This window comes from Buteo buteo, chromosome 27 (assembly GCF_964188355.1).
Source record: "Buteo buteo chromosome 27, bButBut1.hap1.1, whole genome shotgun sequence".
NCBI lineage: Eukaryota > Metazoa > Chordata > Aves > Accipitriformes > Accipitridae > Buteo > Buteo buteo.
Window position 1 is genome coordinate 1,772,280 of NC_134197.1, and position 18,596 is coordinate 1,790,875.

At 60.4% G+C, this 18,596-nt stretch overlaps 1 protein-coding gene across 1 annotated transcript in view; it reads right to left on the reverse strand.

Moving 5' to 3' along the window:
* Positions 1–16,889, reverse strand: part of NHERF2 (NHERF family PDZ scaffold protein 2) — a 40,984-nt gene extending 24,095 nt beyond the window's left edge. Inside the window, exons 1-2 of the mRNA XM_075059013.1 lie at positions 16,462–16,889; positions 11,713–11,970 (exon numbers count right to left, since the gene is read on the reverse strand). Of these exons, the coding sequence (XP_074915114.1) occupies positions 11,713–11,970; positions 16,462–16,671 (468 nt within the window). The 5' untranslated portion in view covers positions 16,672–16,889. The remainder of the gene's footprint in view (positions 1–11,712; positions 11,971–16,461) is intronic.
* Between the last annotated feature and the right edge of the window lie 1,707 nt (positions 16,890–18,596).

The window sequence follows — 18,596 nt, forward strand, 5'->3', positions numbered from 1 at the left end:
GAAAGGAGGCAAGGAGCATCGGCCGCTCTGCGCAGGGCTCAAACCACAGCTCGAGCTGCTGGAACAGGGGGAAAAGTCCTTCCCACGCTTGCCATGAACCCCCCCAGCAGGGGAGGGATTGCTGCGGGCAATAGGAAGGCAGCAGGAGATGCTGGGAATGAGCTTCCCTGATCGCACAGTGCTCTCTCCCTCCGCAGGGGCCGAGCCCCGGGGGAGAGACGTGCCCCGCTCTGCAGCATCCCAAATCGGAGGTACAACTGCCCCCCACGGCGGCACGTCTCCATGTCCTCAGCGCTGCTCCAAGGACAGGTGATGGATCCCAAACGGAGCCTTGCGCGCAGGGCAGGACCCAAAGCACACCCTGCACGCGAGCTCGCGCTCGCTTGCAGCCAGAGGCTCTGGCCAGAGCCGTGCACCATAAAACCGCTGACCATGCCGTATTAGCCTGCCCTTTAGACTCCCCAGCTTCTCACCGCGGCCAAGCCTTGAGCAATCACCAAATCGTTCGTTAACGCTGGCCCCATTCGTTGCCTCTAATAACCCTGGGTCGCTAACAGGAATCCAGTTGTACCAGCTTTGCGCTCCCACACCGACTGGCTTGGCACGACCAGGGCGGAGGGAAATCCCCCTCCAGACCGTGGGGGCTCTCACGCGATGCACCGGGCACCGCGGGGAGCACCGCTCCCTCCCCAGAGAACACCGTACACCCCATGACAGATAGGGCTCTCCCAGCCGCACGCCCAGGGAAGGAAAGATATTTTTCTTAAGGGTTGAGGTTGCTCAGCCTCTTAACTCCTGGCTCTCACCCTGCGGGCTGCACGGCCACGCTGCAGCGCCCGTGCCAGGGCTGCGGGACCTGGGGACACCATCGCAGGACCACGTAGCGAACCCCACGTCCCACAGCTGCTTCTTGCCCGCTGCGATCCACGGACCACGGGGGCCAGCACCAACCTGCTCAAACCCACTGAGAGCCGCCCCGAAAGCCCGATTTCTGGGGATGGGGTGCAGTCCCCTGCAGGTCAATAAATAACCCGCAGCCCTGCAGAAAGGTGGCTGTTGGCCGAGACGTCTAAAACGGGATGGGGAAGCCTGTGTTCTGCACCACGGGCCAGCAAGGACGCTGCTCCTGGTCCTCCCCCCGTGTCCCCGCAGCCTCCCCTGGCCCTGGAGGAAGAGGTCACGGGTGCTGTATTTAGACTTGCGGAGCCCAATAAAACACATGTAAGGTGGGAGACAGATTGCACAAGCCGTCATACCGGCCCTTCGGGGCCGATCTTCTCCCCCTGCTCTGCCACCAAACCCACCCTGTGCCCAGGCTGGGGCGAGGGGTGCAATGGGCAGGGGGCAGGAGGAGCTGGGTGCAGCCCCACAGGTGCTTCAGCCCCGCAGGGCACGCTGCACGCTCACCGCGCGCTTGCCGCACGCTCGCTGCACACCTTCCAGCTCCCATCGCTGCACAGCAGCGTTTCGCTGTCCCCAGCACGGGGACGCATCTCTGCCTCCCCAGCCCGGCCCCTGCCCGGGGAAGGGGGGAGAACAGGCGCTGCTCTGTGAGCGCCGGGGAGCATTGGGACCAGGGAAGTTCAATAGTTTACTACCAATATTTGTCTTGGCCGGGCGGCACGGCTTGCTGGAGGAAACGGGGCAGGGGGAGGGCTCCAAACATCCTCTGCATTCCTTATAATGAAAGTAAAGCCAGTGCTGTGGCACCCGCGCTTGGGGTTAACCAAATGTAAGGCCTTTTGTATTTAAAAATCCGGCAATAAAATATCCAGGGGTGCAATTTTCCAAAAAGCAGGAGCGAGGGGCCTTGCTCCCAGCCCTCGGCGTGACATGCGAGCTACCCCCTCCTCCCAAAACCCCACAACTCAAAGCTTTTGCACAAAATCTGCCCACGGAGCCAGTCTGGACACAGCACCCAAAGTCCATGGCTCTGCCTGGGGCTTTCTAGCTCCTCCAAACGACTCAACCCTCCTTCCACAGCCACCAATGCAAAATGGTGGCACCAGCTCCATCCCACAACACTGCTGGAAAACATGGGATCAATCGGGGATGCAATCGGGGAGCATCAGGGCTCGCTCGCTCAGCCTGTACCACTGCGATGCTCAGCTCCAAAAATCACTTGTTTTAAACACCAGCCTCTGAAAAATGAGAAGACCGCAGAAGACGCCCCTCGCTTGCCAAATGCTGCAGGGAGCCGAGTGCCCTCCTGGCCGCTGCTCATGGGACAAGGGGGCTGGTGTTTTATCTCCAGCGGGAACGGCACCTCCGTGCTGGGGCAGATAAGGAGGTTCGGAGGCGGCTCTGCCAAAGCCCTGCACAGCAGCGGGTGGTCCAGGACAAAGTGCGTTTCCGACGCGGTGCGGGAGGACCTCCCGCGATAACCCTCGGGTTTGGCACCAGGCTCCGGCTGCTCCTGCTGATAAACCTTGGGTGAAGGTGGGTGCACGGTGTCAGGCACACTCCGGGGGCTCTGAGCACGCTGCGAGCTGTGCTCGTGGGAAGGGCTGAAGAGGACCAGAAAGCCGCAGGGAAAGAAGACACCCCGGCACGGCGCTAGCAAAACCGAAAGATGGATCCGGGTGCCCAGCAAAAACCAGCAGCCGCTTCAAGGAGCGGCATGAAGCATTTTTTATCCCCACACCACCTCTCCAGCACGATGCGGGGTCTCCCACGTACCCCGTCCCCAGGGCAGACTCAACCCCCCGATGTCGGTGGGAGCGCTGCGCTCATTAACAGCTGCCAGACAAGAGCAGGGAACTCTTCCAGGCAAAGCAGACTATTCACCCCGCTTAGAACTAATTAGGGCTTGTCTTAATTAAATCCTGCTAACCATGAACAACCCCAGGGCCAGAATTAACAGATTTACCTGGGATGGCCTTTGGTCACTCATAAGGGACTGCGAGCCTGGCACGAGCAAGCCAGCCCCGTGCCGGCCACGGTGGCTGCGGACGTGGCAAGGCAGGAGCTGTCAGGGCTCGGGAAGAGCCACTGGAGACCCATCCCTGGACAGAACATCACATCACCGGGGATGCCGGTCCAGCCGGGTGGTACAGCCCCGGCCACGAGGGCTGCGGGAAAATCTGCCGCAGCCCGCCAAGGCAGGAGCGGAGGGATTAGCCCTCCCACCACCTTTTGTGCTGCTCGTTTCTTTAAGGGGATTAGTCCCTGTAAATCTGTAAGAGGGTTTAATCACATAACGCCACAGGGTGAGCGGCGGGGCTCCCGCCAGGTCCGTGCAGGCGGCGAGCCTCACTTCACTGGGTTTGCAGCAGACGGTGATGGAGGGGCCCGGGACCGCATCCCGACACCAATTCACTGCTCCTCCCTGCCCCGCTCCTTTCTCGAGCATCCCCGGCCACGGGGCAGCGCATGGGATGGCTCAGTGTTGGGGCTGGAGACCCCACCGAGGGAGAGACCCGCTGCCAGGCAGTCAGAGCCCGAGATGCCCATAAAGCAGCCCCGCACACTACTGCGGCACTGCTACCTATAGGGAATCATCTTTCTTACCTTCCCCCTGCTCATAAAACTACTTTTGAATTTGGCTTTCACAGACTCACCACTAACAGACATCTACCGGCGGCTTGTTTTACCTGGTAACAAACTCTTGCAAGGCTTTAGTGGGAAAAGAGAGACATTTAGCCAACAAACTCCAGCTTGAAGTCTGGTTACAGTTTAAACGTACACAGCAGTGGAACTAAAACACTCAGGAGTCCAGGCAAAAACTCTAACGAAGTTAGATTGTGATATGGATCTTGCCAGAAATAATTATGTCGACAACTTGGGTTTTAGTTCCTTATTTATAGAGACCTGCGATTCTGGAGAAACCCTTTGCTGATTACGAGTTTAACTTTTTCTCTCTCATATCCCAACCTGGAGTCTCCCAAGACCACTACCTGTAAAATCTCCATACCTAGAGATAGAGAAAAGGACTGGGAGCTAAAACGAGCTCAATTCAGACCTTCATTTATACACCGAGTTCTCCCACAGTGCTGGGTAAATCACTCCACCTCGCAGCCTCAGTCTCCCTGACTGAAGGGCAGGAACGAAGCGCACAGAAGCGATGCCACAGCCATCGCATCATACTTGCGTGCTGTTACGGCCGCCATCAGTAAAGGGATGTGACCTTACGGATTAAAAGGAGCTCTTTAAAACCTCGTTTGGAAGTCAGGTGTGCCCAGCCAGCAGCTGGACGCCCTGGCCCCTTCCAACCTGGGAATGCACGCCATAAGTCAGAATACGCACGGCACCTTCGCTCCATGTGTTTCTACTTCCCACGAGCGATGCCGTGACACCGGCACCTTCTCCCCTGGGTGGGAGCAGCCCTGTGCCCAGAGGGGCTGGGCAGGAGGAGGTGGGATTCACCCAGACCCGCAGCATCGTCTGCAGCACTGCTGGGTCCGGGGTCAAACTCCTGGAAATGTTTTATCCAGCCACACTGCACGGTGGCACCAGGGACAGTCCTGGATAAATAGCTGGAAACGTGCAGTCTGTCCCCTCCTCCACAACTCATTTGGATTTTGGGAATAAATAGAGAATCAAAAAAAACCTAACCAAAAAAAACCCAACCACCAAACCCAATATTGTTTTAAGGTTTTTTCCACCGTGACAAGACCATGAGCCCAACTAGCCTGGAGAAAGTCTGAGGGATGGAGCAAAGTCACAGCAGAGGCTCTGTGCAGCTGCCAGGGCACATGCAGAAGGCCCTGATTCTGCCAAAAGATTTTTAATTTATTTGAAACCATTTAATATTCTTACTATTGAACAGAACCATTAACCAGCTGGCAAGCAGCCCATTTTTAAGTGGGGCTGCTATTAAAGCAAGCTGCTCAAGCGCATCCCTGTGAGCAGAGGGGGCTGGGACTGGCTGTGCCGGAGCAAGCTGCATTTTGAATGGCTCCCATTTAATATCAGTTTTCAAATCATTTTGAGGGAAAGCCTTTGATTACTCGAGGATGCAGAAAGGAACATCACCGGCTGGACCACATGCAGCATCTCTCCATGTCAGCAGCATCACTCCTCTGCAGCCAGGCAATGGGTTGGGATGCAAACACCCACCCACACTCCTGCCCCCCTCCCAGGGAGGTGGGGGGTCCCAGGGGTGACCCCACTGTCCCCTCGCAGGACCGGGTGTCCCTTGGGAGCGCATGGCCCCAGGAACAAAGGCTCTTGGCAGGGCGCAGCTCCTCCCGATGCTAATCTGCCTCCTGCCTCCTGCTCCCTTCCACTTTGCTTTGTGTTTCACTAAAAATATCGCAGTGGAGGAAGTTTCTGCTGCGGGGTGGATGCTCTCCTCCCCGGGAGGGGCTTCCTGCGCTGCCCCAGCACAGAAATAACCCCCCAGCCAAGCTCTGCCGCAGGACCCGCTGCCCACACCGAGCCTGGGCAGGCGAGCTGTGGCCAGGGGATGCCCACTCAGCCCCCTCATCTGTCCCCACAGCCCACCCGCAGCTCCCAGGTGTTTTGGGTGATGGGACACAGCCACAGTCCACGTGAAAGGAAGCTTTTTGCATCCAAACCCCCTTCCCACAGCACTGGGAGGATGCGAGTATGCGAGACCCGGGGGGGGGGGGGTCGGAAGCCAGGGCTGACCCCGCCGTGCTCCAGCATAGCGAGCAACACTCTGTTTTCTTCACCTTACAACACCGTGGGTAAGTGTCCCATCTCATATCTGGATCGCATCCAGCAGGACAAGGCTCAGATCCCTGCCGGCACCTCCTCCAAGTGCCGCGGCAATACCCACCCCACGCTGCTCCTCCGCGGGCTCATCACCACCCGAGCCGAGGCTCCAGCAAACCCCGCTGCAGACGGCGGCACTGCGATGCCAGCCCCAAACTGATACCAAAAACCAACGAACAAAAAACCAAAAGTTAGATTGCCGATGCACAAGGAGCGAGCAGACGGGACCGCGTGGGGAAAGAGGCTGGGGCTGCCCCGGTCCCAGCGTGGGAACCTGCAACGCTACGGGATGCAGAGCCCCCCCCCAGCCCCTCAAGCAGCACAGATCCCACTGCTCCCAGTCACCCGCACACCATGGGAGGCAGAGGTGCAACCAGCTCCTGAAACACCTCAACGCTCACGCAAAGGGGTCTCTGCAAAACCAGGTCCTACTCCTTCTAACCAAGCGCCAAGTCGCTGGGCTGTCAGAGGGACCAACGGTCTGAAAAATCAGGTATTTTTATCCATTCAGCCTATCGCTGCCTGCGCAGGGAAGGGCCAGCCTTCCAGGAAAGCAAAATATTCCAGGCTCCTCCGAGCAAAGCTCGCGGTGCGGCACAGCCTCCTATGGCCTGGATCGGCACGGGCCACCACCCCGCCAGGCCAGGGGGAAGCATCCTGCCGCTGTCCCCGGAGAGAGGACACCTCCAGCTGCCGTGTCCCCTGAGATGCTCCATCCCCAAGATGCTGCAGGCTGGAGCCGCTCCAGAGCCCACCTGCGGTCCCAGCACCGACTCTGCCCGGCCCCGTGACACACGATGCCGGCGAGCCCGGTGCCATCAATAATGCAGCGGGGTCAGCGCCGGCACAGACCCGCCGGCGTCGCCGCATGCCGGCCGAACTGCTGCCTCTGGGACAGGATTGAAGCGTTAATCCCAAAAACAAGCTCGGCTTCGCCGCCGCTCCTCGGCTGAGCTCCTGCAGTAACCAGAGCCCTCGCCATCCCTCTACGGCCCAGCACCCGCTGCAACGCTGCCCTTTGCAGGGAGGCAGGGGGTCTCTGGCCCTGCCGTCCCGCTTCCCGGCTCCCTGCAGGCATCTTCCCTTCCCCAGGAGGGATGCGGGAAGCCGTGCTCCCATCCCATGCTCTCAGCCGGGCACAGCAGAGCAGCAACCTGAGCTCCCAGCAGCCCTGGTGCAGCTCCACACTGCAGGTGAAAAAGTGGCTTTACGATGCGTTTTTTAAGCAGAGAAACACAGAGCGCACGCGGTGATGGATCCCTGCCCCGACAGGGCACGTACATGGCTTCCTTTTGGCTTTGCCCTTTCAGACCCGCAGCGAGAGCTGCCGGGCTGGCAGCATCCACAAAAATAGCTGCTGTGGGAAGGGCACAGGGAATGCTGCAGGGACATGGCCACAGGTCCTCGGGCTCCGTGCCGGAGGGCTTCCCCAAGCCTCTGCCTGCACAGCGGGAACCTCACCCAGGCTGTACCAGGGACGAGCTTTGCCATCCTCCCCGATCACCCTCTCCCCGCAGGTCTGAGCCTGCCACCGGGGCCCAGGGAGCACAGGATGCTGCAGGGAATTGCTTTAATATAAACCATGCATTTATTTGGTGTTGGGTTTTTTTTTCATTTTTTTTTTTAATCGCATAATTACTGCAGACATTTCTGCTCATGTTAGGTTTTATTACATCTTTGTGGTTATTCTACAAGCCCTAAATTTTGGGCCTCAACTGAGTTGGCAAAGTTCTCTGAAAACATCTGTCCCGAGTTACTGCCCCTCCAGCGCTCCAGCAGAAAGCTGGCGGCTGAAGATGTTGCAATGCAGAGTTTTATTTGCAACAGAAAAAGTTCTTATTCCTGACCCAAACAGTAGTGTAAATATTTACTGCCTTGATCTCAGCACTGGCCCCACACCTGTGGGTCTCAAAAAGCACCCAGGCGCTCGTCCATTCTCCTCCAGAAAACTGCACGTCTGTCCTCAGGCACGTCAGCTCCTCTTAAGCACAGGCTGGTGGCACGCAGGAGGCTCAACGCCTGCTCACTGTCGTGACAAAGAGCCAGCCACAATCCCCCGTGTTGGCGGAGCGACACCCATTCTCCTGCTGTTTGCAGGTTTTGCCAGCAGCAATGCTAAGGTGACACTGTCGCTCCCCAAGCGGGGGACAATTAACAACTGGCTGCTAATTCCCCTACATTAAAATTCCCAGACCCAACACGCCGCTTGAATCCAGCAGCTACAAGATGTGCGTTTGCTTCCCGAAAGATAAATGCCAGTTGTAAAGGTCCCTTTGCACACCCACCCCCTGCAGTCGTGCTTTGGTGCGACCGGAGCAGCGATGGAGGGCAACTGCATCACCCCGAACGCGTCTTGGTGGCCTTGCCGTTGTTCTTGTTTCTCCTACAAACACACCTGGAGAAAGCAGCGAGGCAGCAAGTCCCAAGGACACCCCTAACGCGGCTCACTGAGCCTGCGCGGCCATAACGGGGGGGTCCCAGTAACAGCACATCCCTCCCACTGCGCAACTGGAGCGGGGACAGCCGAGCCACGGCTCCTGCCTGCAAAGGTGCTGCCAGCCCCGGGCCACGCTGCCTGCGCACCACGAACACCCCCGGGACGGCCGGCAGCACCGCTCAGCACCAGCTCAGCCCCACAGCACGCCTGCCTTTTTACATGCCGTTAGCCCAGGCATTTAATTAACAGCCACCATCAGCTCACCCCGCTGTCCCAAAGGCACCTTTGCAATAAAAGCAGCTCGCCACCAGGCACCCAGCACCCAAAGCAGCCCCTGCCACGCTGAGACCCCCTTTGCCCTCCAGCACAGCCCTGCCTGCTACCTCTGAACCTCCCAGGGGACTCGACGTCGTGTGCCGGGCAAGGCAGAGCCAGAGTCCCAAGGAAAAGCAAAAAAACAGCCCGGTGGCCACGAGAACATATTTGGGACAGGGGGAATACGTGGCATGGGGGCACGTGTGCTGCTGCTTCCCCTTCCAAGGGACACGGCGTGGGGCAGGCAGCGAGCGGGCAAATCCCCCCAGCCCACACGGACACGGGTGCAGTGCCGTGGGACGGGGAAAGGCAGACCCTGCTCCCCGTGCCACCACGGCCACGCAGGGCACGCGTCCCCAGGGTGCCAGGGACGGCAGCGCCCTGCGGCAGCCCTGCTGACCTGCTCTCGGGGCCAGGCAGCCTGATTTTAAATACGTGCTGAATTATTCATGGCATGACCGTGGTTCCTGGAGCACAAGGTCCTGGACGCCGGGTCTCTGCCGGGGGTGCGCGTTGACCTCCCCACCCGCGGCAGCTCGCCCGGAGGGGTCACTCCTTTTGGAAAATAAGACTGGGGCAGCACGGGGGAGGCTGGCAGGGCTGTGCCCACCCTGCCTGCCGCATCGCCTCCCTGCTGCCCGCTGCTACGGCCACCAGATTTCCCTCCTCTTTGTTTCAGTTGCTCCTCGCTTTGGGCTGCACTGAAAAACCCGGCCTCGAATCAAGGAAAACTGCAGCCTTTACATAAACAAATGCTGCTCAAAAAAATGCTGCTTCCCTGGGAGCAGCCCCGAGCATCGGCACCAGTTCCTACAGGGGCAGGCTGGGGCCAAGGGTCTGCAGGGGGAAGGGAGCTGCCTTTTCTCCCCCTTCGCTGAACGCCTCCAGGGAAGCCACACAAAAGACCCAAGCACTGCCAGCCCAAGCCCAGTTTCTCCCAGTACCACCCAGCTCAGAGCCTGGTCCCCTCCAAACCTGGTTGGGGACGAGTCTCTGACCGGACCCCAGCTGCCACAGCCCTGCCGCAGGGACAGAAAACTCCCAAACAGCCCCCGCATTCGGGAGCTGCTCACACCACATGGGCCCAGCACCAGCGATCTGCAGGATTCGGCTCCGGCTAGAGCTGCCCCAGGCGGGGACACGGCACTGAAGGGCTGAGCACTGCAGGAACCGGGGTTCACCGTTGCTCCCCTGGCCTCCAGCCATTTTGGACGTAGGCAGAGAGCCACCATCACCCAGACCAAGAGCCTGGAGCAGCTCTTACCGCCTTGAAGCAAGCAGGACGGCAAGGCGTGGGAGCAGGATGCAGGTCCTGCTGCTCCGGCCACCCCTGACCTCGTACCACGGTCACTCATGGTCCCAGCACGGAGAAGCGACCTTGGCCAGGAAAGCCTGAAGAGCTGGGCGCTGCAAAGCTCAGCAGGAGCAAACCAGCCGCTGACCCAAGGCTCTGCAGATACCCGACACGCTCGGCACTGCCCAGCTCAGCAGCCCCTGTCCCCAACCCCACACGATGGGCATCACCCCCAGAGTCAATTCCCTTTGTCCAGCTCGGGTTCTGCCAAACGCCAGCTCCGGCACAGCGAGCACCAAATGCCCCAGCCGCGCTGCCCCAGGCGAAGCCGCCGGCCAAGCCCCCAGCCCCTCTGAGGGGGAACGTGGGTGCTTCTCCCCCCTTGCACCCCAGCCCTGCCCGGCTCTCCCCGTCCCACCCTCTCCTTGGAGGAGCCGAAACCCAAAGGCCGGAAAGGACCGTCCTGTTCCCCTCGCCTGACTTCCCGTCAGCACACGCTGTTGGATTGCACCCAGCAAACGAAACAGAGACAGGATAGGAAATCCCCAGCTTGGAGAGCCGCCCCCAGCCATGCCCCCCCACCCCAGAACGGCTCCTTTCCCACCAGCCACCCCAGTGGTGACCAGCTCCCCACTGCACCTATACCCCCATGGGAAATGCATCCATCGTCATCACACAGACCTTCAAACAGCTTCAAATCATGCAATAAGTTAAAAAAAAAAATACTGCCTCCTATCCTGCCCCTGCCAGCCCGAGGGAAGGGGGGATCCTCCTCTGCAAGGTGCCAAAGCGCTCCAGAGGGAAGGATCGGAGGCGAGACCCCCTCCTTACCACTAGAGATGCACATTCCTCCTGCCTCGTACCACCATCACCCCTTACCTGCGTGGGGGAATTTCTTCAGCTGTTTCCCCACAGGGGCTCCCGAGGACACAAAGCTTTCTTGATTTTCCCACCCATGTCCTCCCGGCAGCCCCACGGCCACTTCTGGGCCAGCATCCAGCCACCACCCCACCTCCGAGGGGGCAGAGGCTGACCAGGAGCTCTTGCAAGCTCCCTGGGGAGGAGGAAGAGGAGGAGGAAGAAGAGTGCACCCACAGCACCTCCGCACCCGAGGAGGCGGCTGAGCACCACTGCTCCCTGCCCAGCAGCACAGACCAGCAAGCACGGGGGGGCTGCAGAGCGTGGACGTGGAAGGGAAGGGGACAGACGGCTGCAGAGAGGTGACAGAGTCACCGGCTCGGCCACGCGACGCCCACACCACTCCTGCCACGTTCACACCCTGAGCAAGGGCAGCGCCGGGACCGAACCCCGCTATCTGCCGAGAGCAAGGCTGCGCCGTCTCCGCCAGCCCGGCCCCAGCAGCAAGGCAGCCATGGAAATTGGACGTTTTCCACCCCAAATTCTTTCCTTTTTGGAAAGGAGTTTACCAATAAAAGGCACTTACTGCAGAATCACAGTCCAGACCCAGGCCACTTGAAAAAGAGCTAATTTCCTTCCTATTTAAGCAAAAAGCTGAGAACACATTTGCCCCAGATGTTCCCTCCCTCCTGCAAATAATGGAGGGGAGAGAAGCTCATTCACGAGCTCCAGCTTCGCCGCGTCCCTGGTCTGTGCAGCCTGTCCCCACGGGTGAGCGAGAGCCAGGCTGGGATGCCAACCTCAGCCGAGGCACTGTGGGGGTCACTCGTCCCCAGGGCTGATGACTCGCCCCCCCCAACCCCCTCTGTGCCAGCCCCCAGGGCTCAGGAGACCCTCGAGGGGCACAGGAGGGGAGAGCAGCAGTGCAGCCCCCAGCAGCCAATGCTGCTTCGAGCAAGAGCAAATGAGACCGAGGGGCAGCTGGCCCACTGCTTCGGGACACAGTGGGGTCCCCAAAGCCGGCAGCCACGTGCAGAAGGTTTTTTTTTTCTCCGATGGGAATCAAGCCAGGCTTGCAGAGGGAGGTGCTCCCGGCGTGGCTGCACCCGCTCCCCGGCTCCGCACTCACCTTCCTGCTGCCGTGCGAGGAGAAGCTGTGCGAATGCCGCTGGAGGCTGCCCCCGCTCAGATCCAGCTGCGGCTTCCAGACCTCCCCGTTGTCGCTGCCCACCGACTTGGTGGGCGAGACGCCGGAGTTCAGCAGGATCCCACTGTGCACCATCTCCTCCGTGCACGTCAGGCGCAGGCTGCACAGGTACTCGTCCGTCTCCTTGTCCACCACGAGCAAGCGGGTCTCCGTCTCCACGGCTTTGATGCGCTGCACGACCTGGAAAGGAGGAAAACAACTGAGCGGAAACCCAGGCACCTCCTGGTTGTGGCAGGAGCTGGACCCAAGGACCATCAACTCCCCGACACTCTCCCGCAGCTTCGGACTTGCTGCAGGGTGCAAGTTTTGCTGTCGCTTCCAGCTATCGGTGATGGGGGAGAAGGGCAGAGCGTGGCTTTGGGGGACCCCCAGGATGAAGCATCTGTTGCCTGCAGCCCCGGGTGATGATGGTGATGGCTCTTTCCACCCCATGCCCTGCAACCAAGCTGACAGCTCTGCCCAGGGCCACTGCACAAACCACCCAGGACCACCCGCTCTGTTCAGACAGGAGCTTTCCCAGAGGCTGCTTCACTGCCCCCCCCCAAGCATCAAAAACCCTGCTGCCTGGTTTTGTGCCTTAGAGGATTGATGTAATCTGTCCCACCAAGCAAACCGTCTTGCACACCCTCATTTCCTTGACCTGTGGTGACTTTCTCTCCCCATACCCGGGGCAGGGTGGAAATCCGGGGAGCACCGGGAGGCACCAAGCACCCACGCATGCATTCACTGGCTGGGCTGCCTTTTCTGGGTGCTCCCCACCCTACCGGTGTACCAGCTGCCCCCCACCCTGGGTGGATTTATGAAGGAAACAACCCAATCTGCACATTCATCCCCAGTCTGTGCTAGGAGCCAGCAGAGATAAGGGAAGCCGGTGCTGGGAGCAGGAGATGGGCCCGTCCCTGCTGGGATCCAGCTCCAGGCAGCGCTGAATGGGGACCATTGTCCTGCTCCTGCCCGGCTCCTTCACGGGGATCGGTGACTGGCAGAGGCTCCGAAAAGAGCTCGCCGTGTCGGCGCGGTGGGGAGAGCCGGGAGGACCCGATCCCGGCCACGGCCAGGCAGGCGGGTAAATCACACCAGGGTGGGCTGTGATGGAAACGGGGCAAATCCAGGACATACACAGGAGCGGGATAAAGGGAAACCGCCTCCGGAATCCCCGCTAGCAGCCACAGAGCGCTGGCTCTGCTGGGCCACCTCCTCCCTGCACAGGCCTTCATCCCAAGGAGGAAGAGGAGGAGGGGTGGTATCACTGGCAATGCTGCTCAGCAGCCATCCCCAGCCATGAGGTGGCCCTGAAGACCACAGACCCGTGACCCCCCCCAGGGTGTGCCGGGAAACCCCCGAAGCAGCACTGGGCTTCCTTACAGAGCTCCTGCTCTGATCTAGGTCACACCGGCCAGACACACTGCAACCACCAAGGTTGTAAGTGACAAACGAGCCTAATGCGCAATTAGCTAGCATTTATTTACTCCCCTGCAAGCTCCATTCAAGGTCAACAGAGCCGGTATCTGCAAATGAAAAAAACAACCAGCAAGAAATTTATAGACTGCAGACAAGGTGGCTTGTCCTAAACCAACTAATCTGCTGCAGGGTTCGTCTCCACGCGCTGCGTCGGGCAGCAGCGTGCCCAGGGCTCCCATCCATAACCGGCCTGAAGGATGCTATTCCATCAAGGCCCAGAAAAATCCATCTGCTCCCTTTCAGATCTATTTACATGCGACATCAGACAGCGCTGCCGATACTGGCAAGGGAGTGCCTGTGCAAGGCCACTTCTCCCCAAAGGGACCTGGGAGCAGGCAGCCGACGCACAGCGGTTGCAGGAGATGCAGACGAGCAATACCTGCGGGGAGCGTGCAGGAGAAACATGCTGGGTCCCACACAGCAACATTCCCCCACACCCTGCAACCTGGGTGCTCCAGGCATTAGGGCAGCACAGTTAATCGCTGGCAGGGAGGAGGGTCACGCAGACCACAACGAAACACAGAGGGACCACCGAAGCGCCCTGACCTGCTGCGGTGCTGCAGGGCAGGATGGGTGGGCTGCCCTCCCGGCCGGTGGGGAACGGTGCTGGGGGTCAGCCCGCTGCCGAGCTCCCCAACAGCCACGGCAAGAGCAGCGATGGAGCAAGCGTCCCCCCAGCCCCACGTGCCCCAGAGCGCCAGGGGCTGAGCCAGGCAGGGATGGAGAGCGGGCACAGAGCAGCCCCTCGCCCTCTCCCCAATAGCAGGGACGAGCAGAAGGGACTTTCCGTGACAAACTCCCCAAGCAGCAAGTCGGTTTGGGGACAGAGCAGCGAGGTGGAAGGTAAAGCAGCAGCCAGGCACACGGCGAGGTCCTACCCGACGCGGGCAGAGCCTGGCACCCCCTACCCGTTTCCGAGCCATGGTCACAGGCTTGAGTCCGCAGCTTTTCTGAAGACGACACAGCCTCCCCTGCGCATCTGGCGCCTGGGGACCTTCTCAGCACCGGTCCCAGCCGCATGATTTCCGCAGCTCCACCCAAAAAGACCTTCACCCCTGGCTACACCAGCACCAGCCCGGCAGAGCCGGCCCGGACCCTTCCACCCTTGCCAAACACCAGCTGCCCAACGGGGAGACTCATGGTGCCACCGGGAACGGCTCAGTTCATCCCTCCTGCTCCGAAAGGGACGCCTCTGCCCGTGCACCGCGCTGCCAGCCTCGGCAAGGACCTGGAGAGGCTTTCCTCGCTGCGCTGCCCAGCCAGGCAAGGAACTGAGGAGCCAGGATGCAATTTTGCATCCAAGACATGAAACGCCCTGAGAACACGTTCTGCCTTCACTCTTTGGGTAAGGCCAGGAAAAAACAGAGAACAAAGACACAAATGCCGCCAGCTTCAGCTCGAAACACAGTTACACCCAAACAGCAAGGCCTTGTTTGCTGCGGGCTCCGTCCCTCCGCAGCTTCAGATGCACAGGGAGAAGTGTTACTTATTCAAGGTCGGGGACCTCAGCAGCACAAGGAGGAGAGGCCGCAAACTGGCTGCTTTAACGCATTGGCAGGAGCCAAGCATCTGACTCGCCATGGCATCGCCCTTCCCACAGTCCATCAGTGCTGGGGTGGGTTTTTATTTTGGGGTGGGGGGGAAGGTTCTTGCTGTATGGAGGCAGGAGGAAGGGCGATCCCAGAGCATGTCCTGGGGCAGGGCTGCTCCTGCTCCCACCACTCATGCCGTCACAGCAGGAACGCAGCACAGCGGTGAGCTCCGCGACACCCCGGACGGGACACTCCATCCCATTCACTGCTCTGCAGCAGGGAGCGAGTGCCAGGGCTTCATCCTGCCTCCGCCAGCAGAAAATGGAAGACAGGAAAATTTCTCCCATTTCACTTGACCTACTGGAAAACTCCCACACATTTCAAAGACACAGCTGGCTGTCTCAGCTCTGCTATCGCCCATCCCCAGCATCCCAGTTTCAGCAGGGAGTTCTGTTGTCTTCCAATATGACACGGCTCCTTACAGGAACACAGCCCTCCTTTCTGCCCAGCCAGTTCAAAATGTGGATCCTCCTTCAAGGGTTTTGAAATCACATTCAAGACAAACGTTAACTTTTACACAGCTGGCTCAGATCATCAAAACAGGCTCAATTAGCCATGAAAACCCACCAAGCCCCCAGAGAGGAGTCCACAAAGGCTTTACTGGAACCACCTGGAAGGCTCTGCCTCACCTTCAGCAAAGCAACATCCACACATGGTGGGTGAAGCCCAGGAATCCGCAACCCCCCAAAACTCTGCCAGGTCTGCAAGCTACATGAGGCACATCCCTGATAAAGGGCTGGCAGCAGGGCCCGGCCATATGTTTTAAGTTACTAAAGCACTAAATCCTGCAGAGCCCCGCGAGCCATTAGGCAAATGGGCACAGTGGGCACTGTGCCTCTGCCAGGCTCTGTGTCTGCGGTGAGACAGGAGCAGCTTGAGTCTCGTTGCTTGGGTTTTGGACTAAACTGTTTAACAAATACAAGTTTCAGTTTTATAAGCAGAAAATGACACAGCCCAAAGCATGCAGCTTCTGTTACAGAGCTGAGAAACAGCTTACTCAGACCCCCCCCGCTCACAGCTGTGGTCTAATAACAGCCATTATTTCTCTACAAGCCCTATCTCACTTAAACCACTCGAACTGCTGAACATCTGCAGAGCTTTATCAGTAGATTTTAAGGCATCCTTATACACTCTGGGCTGCAGAAGCAGGAGCAGCTCGCCCAAAGTGGCAGAAGAAACCCATAGCAGAGGCAGAAATAACGCCCAGGTCTCCCCATTCCTTTCCACCATGCGTTGCATAACGCAGCGGTGCCCTGCCCATACCGAAACACCTTCGCCTTTCCCACCTTTACACAATTACAACATCCTTTCCCCGGCAGCGAGACGGCCCGCGCCACGCAACCGTTCCCTTCGGAACTCAGCACACAAAGCAGCCCAGGCCTAGGATTTTTTTGGGGGGGGGGCACCCACCCCAACAGCCTCCAGCACTGGCCAGGCCAAGGATGCTCAGGCACAGCTATTTTGGGAGAAAGCCACCCCTCTCTAGCCCACCTAAAGGAGGCCAGAGCTGGGCAAAGCCAAGCCGGCGGGGTGGCCCGAAGCCGGGGTGCTCGGTCCCTGGGGGGGTCGGGGGGGTCCTGCCTGCCCTGCCCGCCCCTCGCCCACCCCCTGCCCGTACCTGGTGGTGCGTCTCCTGCTCCACGTTGAGCCCGTTCACCTCGACCACCCGGTCCCCGGCGCGCAGCCCCGCCGCCTCGGCCGGCGAACCGGGTTCCACTTTCCGGATGAACTGCCCGCTCTTGCCCTTCTCGCCGTGCAGGTGGAAGCCGTAGCCGCTCTCCCCTTTCAACATGCGGCACAGCCGCGGCTTCAGCTGGTCCTTGGCCATGGCCGAGCGGAGCGGAACGGAGCCGGCGGGCGGGCGAGTGGGGGCGGCCGCGGGGCCCCTTTTATGCGCGGCCCGGGGCGGGCGCGGAGGGGCGGGCCGGGGCCGGGGCCGGGGCCGGGACCGGGGCCGGGGCAGGGGCCGGAGCCGGCGCTGGAGCTGGGGCTGGGGCCGGGGAGCTGCGCAGGGCGGCCATGCTGCGCGCTGCCCCGCCGTGCCGGGAGCGCGGCGGGAGGAGACGGGGACGGGGACGGGGACGGGGACGGACCGGGCGGAGCCGGGGCGGAGCCGCAGCGACGGACGGGGACGGGGATGGGGACGGGGACGGGCGAGGGACGGGGCGGGCGGAGCCGGGATCGGCACCGGGATCGGTACCGGCACCGGGATCCACACGGGGATCAGCACCGGGATCGCCACCGGCACCGGGACGGGCACCGGGACCGGCACCGGGATCGGCACCGGGACCGGGATCCACACCGGCACCGGGACCGGCACCGGGATCGGCACCGGGATCGGCACCGGGACCGGCACCGGGCGGACGGAGCCGATGGAGCCCCGGGACCGATCGCGGCCTCCCGGGCTCACGGATCGGAGCTCTGCGGGCTCAGCTCCTGCTCCGGCTGCTGCGGGGCTTCTGCCCCCGGCCCCGGCCCGGTCCCGGCCCGGTGCAGCACAGAGCACCCCCCCCGCTCCCCGGGCTGGGGGCAGCCCCCCCGGGCCGGTGCAGGGGGCAGCCCCGCGGGCAGCCGGCTGGAGCCCACCACCCTCCGGGCCAGCCCGGGGACCGGTACCGATACAACGCCACCGAGCCGGGTCTCCCCTTGGGTCTGCGGGCCGGGACCCCCCATCCCCATCCCCTCCGGGAAGGGGTACCCGAGCCAAGGCTCATCTTTGGGGGGTAACACAGCTTTCCGGGCCACGGGCAAGGACAACCTCGTGAAGGGGAGGTGATGAAGAGCAGGGTCACTCATCCAGAGTTGATCCTGAACTGGTGGGATGTGCTGGTCCAGAGAGGGCAGGATACAGCCCAGCAGCCCCTCTGCCCACCCAGCCCCAGCCCGTGACCGTGGGGAGATGCGGAGCTCCCTGTGGGAACGGCTCTGCCCACCCAGCCGGTCTGGCACGCACGGAGCTCATGACCTGACGCACTTCATACGTTCACGTGAAGGAGCTCAGAAACGTTTTGTGTGTCCCCGAACGCCAGGCCGGGGACGGGCTTCGTTAGCGGGCAGCTCTGCCATTCCAGTCCCAGACATTCCTGGCGGGGAAAGGCTCCTGCTCCATCCCGGGTGCCCCTGCGGAGAGGCCGTCCAGGTTTCACCTGGAATGAGCTTGTTTTGGTGGAACACGGGGATCCCCATCTTCACCCTTTTGCATTCCTGGTCTTCATTTCCTCAAAATCTTTTACAAGGAGGAAATGACCCAGATTAGCATTGGTGGTGTGTGTTGCATTCCTGTGTCACAGGTTTTCTAGCTCTCCTCTGTGGCATTTCTCCTTCCTCAGCTGCTGTTCTACCAGATTTTTATAGACCCGCAGCAAATGCAGCAGCCAGCTTGAGGCCGTAAATAAGACTCCAGAAATTAGTATCGATTCACTTTTAATTTGTAGTCTGCTTTAAAAAAAAAGACTTCCACTGCAGTTAGACATAAAGTCACTCTTCAAAGGATAGATGCTCGAACCAAAAAGATGCTTGGTGACGTGTCTCAGAGGGGAGTTACTGTCCTGCAAAAAAAATGACGTTATTTATCTCCAGCAACACTTCCCACCCTCGTTTCCTATAGGCAATGCGGCTGCCTGGGTGTCGCATACAAGGGGAGAACGCAGCGTGGCTGGGTGGTGGGCACGGGCCCCCGTGAGCGCTCGGTGCTGTCCCTCGAGGTGCCCGTCACCCTCAGACAGGAGCGGGCTCAGCCCCGGCTCCGGGTGC